Source organism: Paralichthys olivaceus, chromosome 8, assembly GCF_024713975.1.
Source record: "Paralichthys olivaceus isolate ysfri-2021 chromosome 8, ASM2471397v2, whole genome shotgun sequence".
Classification (NCBI taxonomy): domain Eukaryota; kingdom Metazoa; phylum Chordata; class Actinopteri; order Pleuronectiformes; family Paralichthyidae; genus Paralichthys; species Paralichthys olivaceus.
The window spans coordinates 11322631-11335417 of record NC_091100.1 but is presented as its reverse complement, the minus strand read 5'-3'; the positions used below and the strand labels follow the sequence as shown (position 1 = coordinate 11335417).

General features: G+C 42.6%; 1 protein-coding gene across 5 annotated transcripts in view; it reads right to left on the bottom strand.

Moving 5' to 3' along the window:
* Positions 1-4145: 4145 nt before the first annotated feature.
* Positions 4146-12787, bottom strand: part of dlc1 (DLC1 Rho GTPase activating protein) — an 85096-nt gene continuing 76454 nt past the window's right edge. For all 5 annotated transcript variants that reach the window (XM_069530748.1, XM_069530747.1, XM_069530749.1 and 2 more), the window contains 8 exons: positions 11924-12083; positions 10711-10918; positions 9829-10045; positions 8975-9089; positions 7722-7937; positions 6701-6918; positions 6420-6593; positions 4146-6317 (listed from right to left, as the gene is read on the bottom strand). In XM_069530748.1, coding sequence (XP_069386849.1) covers positions 6218-6317; positions 6420-6593; positions 6701-6918; positions 7722-7937; positions 8975-9089; positions 9829-10045; positions 10711-10918; positions 11924-12083 — 1408 coding nt within the window. In that variant the 3' untranslated portion in view covers positions 4146-6217. The remainder of the gene's footprint in view (positions 6318-6419; positions 6594-6700; positions 6919-7721; positions 7938-8974; positions 9090-9828; positions 10046-10710; positions 10919-11923; positions 12084-12787) is intronic.

Genomic DNA, 12787 nt, shown 5'->3' with positions numbered 1-12787 from the left:
TCCGTCAGCTCACAAGATTCCCACCACATAACCGAGTCTGTCCTTTTCTTTCTCTGTGATGAATATCAGGCCAACAACGTTTTAACAGAAATTATTTTGGCTTTTTTGCTTTTCAATTATGATCAGCTGAGAGGCCCACGCAAGAGCCTGTTATAAACTGAGCCCTCCTCATGCATGTGTGGAAATATTCAAATTCCTGCAGGTTAAAGGTCAAAGTCCAGCCCGTCCACCTTTTCAAACCCACAACTCAAGAGACACTTTCTGCACATCTGCTGTCCCCTCCCACCTTTATCACCTGTCGTAAATTGTGAATTGAATTATTACTGATCTGCACCCCCACTCCCCACCGCACAATTGGTTTGCTCTGTATTTGCTCTTGTTTTATCAGAGTGTTTTATATTGTATCATGTGATACAGTTGTGTTGAAGGCCAGAATGGTCAATGTTTATTCTCTGTCATTTATCTCAATTAAAAAGTAAAAATAACAGAACAAGAAACTGCATGGTATCTCTATGGTTTTGCAAACTTTTTCAAATTATCCATCAGCAGGTCGAGGATGTAAATACATTTTAAAAAATCCTAATTTAGATAAGAACCATTAAACTGTATTTATTCATCCAGCCGATCTAAAGTCAAACAACTCTGATTTTAAGGAAAGACCTTAAGTTCTGTGTGTCTTAAAAAATTGGGAAATTCCATGAAAAATCTAAAAAGTGGTGTTTTGTCATTACACAGGAGAAGTTCTGTTGTCCAGGATGTTTTCTGTCAACACAATGTAGATCTGATCTGTCAAATGGGTGTTAGCCTTCAACTGGACAGAGACTTTATTCTGAAGTTGTTTTGGTTGAGTCATAGACTGTATATGGGGTTGAGTCCTTAATGTCATTTTGTGAAGTCACGATTGCTGCTCATTCATCTTTTCACTGGTGCAAGAAATATGACTCCCACATCAGCATGAGGTTGTGTGAGGACAAACGGGGCGTGGACACGAAGGAGTATTATGGAGCGACGCCTCCCTCTAGTGGTCTATTAGGGGTGAAAAGTATAAATTATAAAAACGCCTCTCGTGAGGCATTAAAATGAAATCACAGAAAAGAAAAGACATGACATGTTACAGGTATGTACTTCTGTGTTTTATACACAAAAACAATGACTGAAGAAAAAATGATGGAAACATAAGTTTAATCTTTTGTTTGCTTTTTAGCTCACTAACTGCATTCTGTCAGGGCCTTGATTTGAAAAAAACTTTGACCAACATGTATTGTTGATTTCCAATTTAATCATAAAAATACATTGCTTTTTTTTAGTTTATGTCACAGGACTGTCTAAAACCCACATGAATGTGAAGTTGAGGTGAAGTTTTTGAGGGCCTAGTATATTCTATAGGGCCAGTCCAGTGTGAGGGAAAGCCCTTTATACATATTTTTTCAAAAGAGTAGAAATCCAGTGACCTAAGGGGCTGAAGAATGCAGAGAAGACTGATTTATAGGAGCGCACACTAATCTAAATTCATACAGCCACTGGAGGGCAGAGCTGTACTGTGTAAGACTGTGTGACATACAGCTGGGACCCCTCCTGTTCTGAGACACTCCCATGAGGAATCAGCTGGATGTGCTCAGAGCCATCGCTCTTTAACAAGAACATATCAGAATGATGACGGCTGAATATCTTCAACCTGACACAGAGAAGAGTCTCATGTCACGACTGATGATCTAAGACTTAACCATTACATCATATGAGAGAAACTCACTGTTCCCCTAAAAATTCAGTTTGGTCAACTGAGGGAAATTCCAGTCATGCATGTTCATATACAGTTTTTATTTTGTATCCATTAGTGATCCTGCTCTAGTGTTAATGCTGGTTATGTCTACATTGAGTGATGAATCTATTTTTCTTTATTTCTGTGATGCCACATAAAGAGTCCTCATTAAACTGCTGTGTCAGGACACCTGCTTTGTGGGATGTGGATTTGAACCATGTGGGACACTGGTGGTTATACAGAATATTCACCTGCGTTATTTTCAGAAGGACAGACAAAACAAACCCGTTTGTTTTCCCATTTTAAACCTTTACTGTACGTCCAGTCTGTGGAACTGCTGGAATGTGTACGTACGCTCAGCAGTGATATGAAGTCAGTTGTAAATATCCTGTGACTGATTATTTGGCCATGTTGACTGGTAAAATACAATGTTTTTAATAACAACGACATTCCTGTTGCCACAACAGTACCACGAGTGACCCATCGGAACACGCAGACATGTGACCCACGGTTCCCCTCAGATATCTGCCACGCCTGTGGGATTTCTTGTGAGCAAACACGACGGCTCACTGATCGTGCCGGTGCAGAAGCTGGTTACAAAGTCAGTTTAAACGACATGATATGATTCAATAAATATCTGTGATGATTGGGTTAGTTTGTATGGTGTGAACTGTTTTCTGCATGTGTCAGCCTCGTAAAATGTGCAATGATTGACGTTGATGACGGTTTGTCAGTCTGTATGTGGAACTCTTATCTCAATAACCATTCATCTAATCGGCTTGACTCTCTGCATGTTAATTGAGAACAAGAAAGTGCAGTGCCAATTGTGGTGCGATTTGGATATGAGAAACCATCAATATTAATAGAAATTGAATAACAGACCATAAAAGACCATAAAATCTCCACTGCAGATAAACCAGGTAGGATGAACACAACGTTCTGTAACTTATTTGTTTATAAAAAAAAAAACTCCGCACACGACGTCCAGCACACAAACAATTAGAAAGTGACAGTATATTGTAGAACTGTTTGATGAGAACTCACTAATGACAAGGAATAATTCTAAAGTAGCTCTAGAGCATTAACAAGCCAAATGGCCCATACCAGACAGGCAGGTTTAGAATGACCACTGCGCTGTTTTATTTCAATACCAGGAAAAAATTCAATATATAGCAGCACCTCAAAGTATAAAAATAAAATATAAAATCAGACCTGCGCTGGATCCATTAATAACCCCCACACTGTTCTGTACACACGAGTTTTCTTTCACACGTGTTTGCGTTATTTATCAATGTGGGAAACCTTATGCGCTTGATTCTCAAACAACAGAGCAAGAATGTGGCGGTTGCGGACTGTTGGGGCGGCCCTATCTGGCCCTGCTTAATCTCTCAGAGGTGTTTGCATTCCAAGCACAAACACATACACACGTACAGTACACACAAAAAAACATGGTCGAGTTTGTGATCTCACAAACACACACAGGAGAGGCAAAACAGAACGTGGGAGAGAAATAGAGTATGGTGACAAATCTTTATAAGGTCAATGTCAAGTGTCAAGACAGATACACACATACTGTATGTGTGTGGTGAAATGTGTGTGTGTGTGTGTGTGTTTGTGTGAGGCTCTGGTTAATCTCCAGCTCCTCACTCGCACTCAGGAGCACAGGACGTGTTTATGTACCACCAGGAGAAAGAGTGAGTGAATATTCCAGCACAAAATGTAAAAGCATGACTCGTCTGATCCACGTCAAAGCTTGTTCTCGAAGTCACTCAGCACATGTGCGGAAAGTACCCGTCGTTGAGCTGCATAAATACACAGTACAAGTTTATGGATCATAGTAATTCCTCTGTTTGGATAAAAGCAAAGCTGGAACAAAACAAGTACAGCACGTGACACCTCGGTACAGTACGTGCACGTGAAAGATGTTTTTTCATGAAGGCAACCTCTAAAACAATACAGGGGTACATCAGCCCCCCCACCCTGACCCTTGGACCCCTCTGAATTTACCCCCCCCTCCGTGGCACAACAGACTGCATTGTCTCCTACTATATGAAACTGTTATGTAAGAAACAAGACAAGGAGTGAGATCACCCTCCACCAGGCCAGTTGATACCCGCCTGCGTGCACTTCATGCCTCTCTGCCCCGATCACAGCTTCATCAGCGTGAGATGACAGCAGGAGCGAGGTGGATGTAGGCGGTGAGATGTGAGGGGTGGGGGGGTTCAAGAGTCAGTCTGAGCTCTGGATGTGAGAAGGTGTAAGCGCTCGGAATAAACTGTAGTGTAAGCAAACGACTGGGGAGATTACAGAGGGATTTAAAGAGCAGAACAAGAACTTTTTATGTTATTGTGTGGTCCCATGGTTACATCACTCTCACGACACACAGTTATTATTTTAATATATTTAATAGTGCACTTTGATTAACCTGTACAGAAATAATATTAATAAAAAAGATAAAACATTTGTTCATTTCTGTAACACGACAGCTAAACATTTACAATAAAATAAAATAAAATGATACAAAACAAACATATATCTGAGGTATAAATATATTTGTTTTAAATTAACTGTCATTGTCATGCGTTATTATTTGGCAGGGACACAGTTAAGAAACATTTACAACAGAACGATGGCTTAGTGAATTAATCAGACGACTCCACATGAGAAAAGCGAGCCCTCAGATTGAAGCGTGAATGTTATGAGTGACGGTCAACTTTGTCGTGACGACCCCACATCTCTTACTTCCTTTTAAAAAAACACTGACAGTACAGAGAGAGAAGCATTAACACAGATATTTTTCCTTCCTTTGAAATCACACAAACATTCAATCTGCCCTCTTCTTTACAGTAAAACCTGTAAAATCTCCACCTTTATAAAAGGACCATTTTTTCCCTGTTTTCTCGTCTTCTCGTCTTCTCGTATTGGGCTAACCAGAGGTTCCTGTAGCAGTTCAGAACAGAGCATTGTCTGTTTTATCTGTTCTCATGTACATCAAAAGAAATTGTGAAATTTATATTTGACAAGTGGTGTTCAGACGACAACATAATCAAAAACTGTGAATTGTGCTGTGCTTTTAAAAAAGAAACCTCTAACACTTTTAATAGTGAGGAAAAGCTCTACATGGAAAAGTTGATTTTCTCTAAATTTGGTCCATTAAGTATGTTGATCTTAACTTTTACTTTGTGTGATTGATTCTGCAAAAATGAAAGTTTTCCTCTCTCTAACACTGAGGCTGTGTCACAGACTCTTACCTATGGGCTCTTGATGTTGTTTTAACCTCATTGAATGCTTACCTCCACCAATGAGGTTTTGTTTTCACCCCCGTCCCTTTGTTGGTTGGTTGGTTTGTTTATTTGTGAGCACAATTGTGTAAATACAACTATACAGGTTTCCAGGAAACTTGGCAGAAGGATGCAGGGTTGAAAGAAAAGCCATTTTGTTTTGGATCCAGGAATGTTTCAAGCCATTTTCACTGATGAACCATGTTTTATGGATCTTGATTGAAATGAAGGGAGCGATCTATAAGTGTATGTCATTTTGTGCTTGATTGAATTTGAGGGGACTGTTCAGCCCCGGCAGAAGTTTGTGCTCTACTTTTTGCAGATTTCACATCAAACTAACGACACACTCAGACTAACTGAGTTAAACTCTTATTGAGGGAAAGAGGAAACTAATTAATTAATAAATGAGCCTTTTTTTCTCTGATCACTTCTTTCCTTTTGGTGAGCCAGCCACCGCCCTCATCTGTCCCTGCTGCGACAAAAAAACCCTCTATGCTATCGGCCACCTGTTACCTCACAACATCCCGCCTATTGTCTCCACTCAGTCTGCATATTAACAGCACATTCGCATCTTTCTTCACCCATAGATTCATCAGTCAACTGACCATAATATTGTCTGCTATTCCTCCTGTGCTTTGCTGTGACAGGGAAAGCGAAAGAGGTAACACAAGACAGACACCCACCGTGGACACAATACTGTATGTACACATTATGCTGCGACTGGAAACCAGTGCAATGTATTTTTTTAAATCACGTTAATTTGCACGCACACACACACTCACACTGACTCCCCCTTGCTTCTCAGAAGCAATAGCACCCTTTGGATAAAAGCTTGAATCTCACATCCTGTCATCAAGTCCTTTGGCCCAGATAAATGTTTGTGTGACATGAGACCTCTTGGCAGCTGAGCTCTAGGCTGACAGCCCCAATCAAACAGTTCAAAACTTTAGCATCAGTCTGCTGTGACATGATCTAAAAAAAAAGACATCCTTCAATCAAGGATCCAGGGTTTGTCCTTTACATGTGAGTATAAAGAGGTTTGGACCCCGTCTCCCTCTCTGATAGAACGGGTGGAATGAGTCACACCAAGTCCCAGTAGGATCCAAATTATGGTCCAACAGGCCAAGGTTAAAAAAAACTGTTGAGGCTGTAGTTGCCCAAACTGCACACTGCTCTCTCATTTGTCCATGGGTGCCGTCAAAGAGTCACGTATCCGCGCCACTTCACTAGCACACAAGTGTCCATACAGCTTATTGTACCACTCTGGAAAACGACCCCTGAAAAGAAAAGAAAGAGGGGAAAGGTCGATCATTGTGTCATCAGCTACATTACCACAAAAGTAGGGGCTTAAGAATTTCCCAAATTAATCATCCACTAACCTGCAGTCGATTCTGGAAATATGCGTGAGTCTGGATTTGTTGGTTCCGCTAGGCTCAATGTAGTAGCGTGAGGTGAGAACATTGGCCCGAACGCCAACAACAGGCGCCCCCTCATGGTCCACAGATGTACACACAAGTGCACACGCTCCCTTTGGTAGGTCTGTTACCCACGTTCTGGTAGAAAGAGCAGAGAACGTTCAATTAAAAACATGAATGGCATGAATCAGAGCAAAGACACAGACGAGGCGAGTAGTGAGGACAGACGAAGGGGAGGGACGTACCTGAGCACCACGTGGTCTCTGGTGGGATGTGGAGCCATGGTGTTCTTGACGTACTGGTAGACATCTGTCTTCTCGTCCAAGGTCTCCAACACTCGACTCTCGAGCAGATCCTCGTCCCAGTGGCCCTGTTCCCGCAGCACCCTTGTCAGCACCTCCTCCGGACTTGCGGGCAACTCCACGGTCACCTTCCACAGTCGCAGTGGAAACCCATCATGCACCTGGAAGAGGAGATGGAGGATAGGTTAGTTTACAAGACTGTAATTAGTTTACAAGGAGAACGAAACAGATTGTAAGTTTAATTTCACCAAAAAAAGTCATTTGATTCAATGGGAGGAATGTGTCTTGAATCTTTTTTCATGTGATTTTGAATAATCACAACATACTTATTTGAGTATAATGCTTTTACATTTTCAGTTTCAGTTTTCAGTTCATGTGCTAAACTGTCTTGTGCAAGTGTTTGGAAAATTCCTGTTGGGCATCTAATCGCATCAGTCATAGTCACAGAAATTAGATATCAGAATCAAGCTATAATTTTAATGCAGAACAGTTGGACTGTGTTTCAGAACCTCTCTTTGCCCTTTGGCCAAGTCAGCTGCTTCATTCTTCTGTCAGATGATAAAGTACACGCTCACTCTCTTTGCCTTGTGACTCTCAAACTGGAGGGAAGATAACCTTCCAGACCAGACACAGGAAATGTAGGCCTGGGATAATAGTGTGGTTGCATATGAATGTATGTGTGTGTGTCAGGCTGATGTCATTCTGGGATGGAGTCCAGTACTGGGATGGGAATGAGAGGCCAAGGGCCAGGCCAGTTTCACACGGATGTGTTTCTGAACAGGAAACCCTAACTGCTGGTTTTCCACTGGATATTTAGAGAAACAGGAGAGAGGGAGAGGCGAACACGAAGGAGAGCGAAGGAGAGGACAGGAAACAGTCGAAAAGAGAGTGTGTGCCTCACGACGGCTTGTTTACACATGATTGATAATCGGCTTTTTCCCTGAAGACCAAAAACTGTGTGTACCTTTCTGTAGGCCAGCTCGGCGTGCTCAGGTGTGGAGCAGCTGTCGTATCCTCTGAACTTGTCCTTGGCCTCTTTGAGGAGGGCGTCCAGGCTGTCTCGCAGGTACCCCCTGTAGGCGCCCTGCCCAGCCTCTTCGCAGGCAAGATCCTCCAGGCGTCGAGGCAGCAGCGCCTGCTCCACGTAGGAGTTCCTGCAGCGATTCATCTCCTCTGGGATCTGTGGGAAAATGGAGAGGGAGGAAGATGACAGTCAAAACAATGTGTCATCATTACTTTGCCATTGTGTGGATGCTGCCATTAGCAGGTTAAAACATGTCTGTGGGTTTTATAATTTCATCTCCTCGTTTGCCAAACTCATTTTCAAATCTCTTTGTCTTATTTGTAGCTGGCAACTTGGAGGTTCGGTTGAATCCTGACAATATTACTGAGATAATGATTCTCAATACATAAGAGAAAGTTGGTTCACATTGAAGTTGATTACATTTCATCGGTAAGCTTCCATTTATAAAGCTGCATGAGCAAATAAAAATCTAATTAAAGGGACTAATTTGAGAGGTAATTGAGTTTCCTTTTGGTCTGACTGGACAATTATAAGAACAGGAAGCCAGGAAGCTCTCACTCAATCTAATAACGTTTTGAACAGTAATCACACAGTATGCAGCCTTTCAGTAATTACTATAGCATGTCAGAGAAAACAGAGCTGGGCAGAGAGCACCTCAGGTTGAATGGCATTGATTAGATTAGTTATAGTGTAGTTTGCTGATTATTTCCTGTTTATCCGATCAAGTGCTCTCCTTGAGGACACACTTAACCACTGGAGGAGATGGATTCATGGGTTTGTGACCTCTGTGGGACTGTCTTGTATTTTTATGTTTCCGCATAACATGAAGTAAAGTCCTGCTCTGTACAACAGGGGCATTTAAAGCAGAAGGCCAGTGTGTGCATTTACCTTACCTAATCATAACATGGCTTGAACAAATGATGACAAGAAGGGGATAACAAGTTGCATTAATGGGACTATGTTTGTTTAAAGGACAAACACACAATGACAAGGTGTTTGGCAAAAACATGGTTCAGTGATCCACGGAGGTGACGATTCATTTTTCAGCAATAACAACTTCATGAGCTGAAATCTCTAGCAACAAACCCTCTGATCTCATTTGCTTTTACATTTCAAGCTCACTTTAACCTCAAATGTGAGGAGTTTACTGCATCAGAATACACATTCTATTCCTTTGGTTTTTATCCACTAACCCGGAAGAGTTTCCTGCACTCCTGGATCATGTGTGCCAGACCGTGCGTGGCGGCCAGGTTCTCATTCAGGTCTCTCTGGTCCGGTTTTCCCAGCATTTGCTTCCGGTTCATCACCCTTCACCAAGAGAGGAGGGAAAGAAGATTAGGAGGAGAATCCATCACAGATACAGTGGGTGGAAGAAAAAGCCGATTGGGGTTGAGGATGGAAAGAAAAGGTGTTTTGCAGTGTGCACCTGACGAACCCTGCTCCTGCTGTGCCACATGTGGAACAATACACATTTCTTAATTAGCTAAAGATGTTTATGTAAACTCTCTATTTCCTCCGTCTCTCCCCCTTCCTCTCTACATACATTTTGTTCTCTTTTCTTCTCTGTCCTTTATTTACAGTATACTGCTCTTTTGTTTCTTTGGAGCGACTCTTTCCTGTTTTCAGAATGTACAGTATATTTTATGTTATGTAAGCTGCTAACATGGTAACTGTGTCAGTGATCTTACTGAAAACAAAGTAACTCGAATGGCACTCAGTAGAGCGCATAATCCCACGAACAGTCCCCATAAATTAAATAAAAGCTGCACCATGGATTTCTGATGTGCCATAAATTATTACTTGGAAAATCAGTGAAAATGTCAGAACATGCTCTCATCTCGCAATATTACAGAAAGTTAAAATAAATCCTGGATCTGCGACAAAAATGTAATAAGTTCTTCCCTAACTCATATCCTATCCGTCCACTGAGTTGGTGGAAATCTTGCTTTAAAACAAATAAATGGACAGGGCTGAAAACATGACCTCCTTGGTGGAGGTAATAATATAAAATTGAACCAGTTACAGCGGGGCACAGTCTAACACTCACCTTGGCGAAGAGCTTTCCTTGCGGCGCAGGGTGTTGAGGTGGAAGAGGGACGGCGCCAGACAAACAGCCAGGTTGGTGGGAGTCATCTGGTTCTCGGCCACGCTGGCTGTCACGTCACTCAGCAGACAAAGCAGAGTCCGGAGCGCCTCGCGGTTCTCATCAGGCAGCAACAGCACGGCGGCGCGAGCTGCCTGCAGACGGAGCTCTTTGGGCATGTCTGCAGAGGACAAATGGAGAATGTTAAATGCAGAAAATGCTACATCATATCATCGTTTTTAGGTTCCGTTGGTTCAATCAGGGATGAGTTTGAGGATAGTCTCCCCTCACCTGCCAGGAATGAGCTATTATGGGATCTGTGCCAAACTAAGAGCGTTATATAAGCCTGTGTGTGTGTGTATGTATTTGTGTGTGTGTGGGTGTGTGTGTTTGTGTGTGTGTGTGGGTGTGTGTGTATGTGTGTGTGTGTGTGTGTGTGTGTGTGGGTGTGTGTGTGTGTGTGTGTGTGTGTGTGTGTGTGTGTGTGTGTGTGTGTGTTTGTGTGTGTAAAATAGATGCTTCATACTTCATGCACAGGCCTGGTTTTTGTTTTACCTTATATAAACAGTTACGGGTTGTGCTATTACAATCATCATATACATGAGCCTGTGTGTGCCCATGTAGGCAGTCACAGAGTGATGAGCCAATGCTAGGGTTTATAGATCTCATCATACCACAGGTATTTCCTGCACTCATCTTGTTTGTTTTCTTTTTACTGTTTCACAAATTCTTGTTCCATGACAGACAAGCATCTGCAGCTCGAAAAACAATACACCCACATTTATTCCTGAGCACAGTCCTCTTACAGATGTGGCTGTATGTAATTTTCAGTGTGTGTATTCTTACACTGATAGATCTGGAGGAAGGTCTCCGATAGTTTGCTCGTGAGCAGGGGTTCTGGCAAATCTCTGAAATACTGTTTCAGCATGTCTGCAACATCGTAAGCCGACTGGCCCTCGTAGCTGACTCCTCCTCCGTCAGCTCCACTCGCCTCGTTCATTTGGCGCAGAGCTTGGATTCGAGATTTGACCCCTGATTTCCTGAAAAGACCCACCTGGACAGAGAGACAAGGACAAAGAGTTACATCACAAATACATTAAAAGATAATGATATGATAAGTTGGCTCTGAATTTTAATTTCCTTATCAATCTCTGTTGTACCACGACTGTTTGATCTTGTCACTGAGGGATAAAAAATTGGATGCATGTGCCCGTCTTCTAAAGCTGCAGACCGTTATCGTGGAAAAATAACAGTCTGGTCTTATCCCCAAATCCTGTGCTTACAGTCAATATGGTTACATCACAACAGATCGTGTTGACTGTATTTACAAGAAGCTCCCATGACACCCAGTGAGCATTTTTGCGCTGAACGTTGTGTGGGACCTCATCAGTGGCCTTTTAAGGCTCTATGAAAGGGCACTGTTGGGGAGGAAAAGAGGAAAAGGTCGCAGGCTTGTTCCGCCTGAATATTTTCCATGAGCTTTCACCACTTCCAAACAGAGGCGCCTTGTCCTGCTTCGAAATGAACACCATCACTCTCTCTACTGTTTTGCCCTCCATTAATAGATATTTTCTGCTCGTTCCCCCTTTCTCTCCCTTGCGTATATACACACGCGGTGAGATAAATCTTTCGCACAGTCTGTGGATTAAACAGACAGACACAGGTGACCTAACAGCTGCACACTGACTCTGCGCAGGCCTCCATACTTCAGCGTGTGTGACAGCGAGAAGAGAAAAAGGGGAAAAGACAGAAACCGTATACACACACTGACTAAGGTTATCAGGCTTTTTCCGACTCGCTGCTCCATCTTATGTAACCAGAAAAATTCAATCGTGGATGAATATTTGACTGATTGCAGATATCCTACAATATAGATGTTATGTAACGGGGCACCTTGAAGAAAAACTTCTTTCTATTTAACTGTGGAAATCGAAAACAGTGCTTTCAGCTAAATTACAGGCTGGCGGGCTTTTTGACATTATGTACACATGCAATTAAAGTATAAGCAGAGGTTTGTGTGTACATGTGTCCAAATGCGTGCATCGGATTTGAGTCTTACCTGATCCAGGCACTGGCTGCGCAAATAGCGCATGGCCTGCTGGATTCCCTGAGGGAGGGGCTGGCCTGTCCGCTGGACGATGACTTGCAGTGGCACACCAAACACATTCCTGTCTTTGTAGTCGCGCACCTTGATCCGCTTCATAAACTTTGGCACAGCCCTACAACACACATACACAAGTATCTCATCAATATATGCAACACAGGATAGTGACATGAGTCGTGATGTGTAAATTGATTTTATCGAATACTGATTATTAATAATAAGTCAGCAAGGGCTTTGAATGGTACAACAAGGGATGATTAGATTTGAGTCTGTGTTTAGTGTTAACCAATAGAGTATAATGAACTTTTGACTCAGAACCTCAGACATGTTTCAAATACAGTAGTTGTTAGTTCGGATGTCAAAACTTGCACACAAATTAAATTAGAACTAGTTAGCGCGTGTGTGTGCGTGTGTGTGTGCATGTGTGTTTTATGAAACCAGGCGGTGCAGAAGCCTGTCTCCAGGTTTATGAGAGGGGGTGGATAAACAGGGTGAGGGGGGAGACTAAAGGAGGGGGGGTGGGATGCATGTTTGGCTGTCAAAAGGGGAGGCTCCCACCACTTTGTACATCCGTACCAAGTGTCTGCCTCACTATTTGTCACCCTGTGTGTGTGTGTGTGTGTGTGTGTGTGTGTGTGTGTGTGTGTGTGTGTGTGTGTGTGTGTGTGTGTGTGTGTGTGGATGCGCAAGTTGGGTGCGAGTAAACACCAAGTCTATTACCACAAACCCAGAGTTGAAACATGCAACTCAAACTGTTTCACAAGAATGCGTCCACAGATTTATGGCTGTGGTTCCATGTGCATGGGTGCGAGTGTGTTT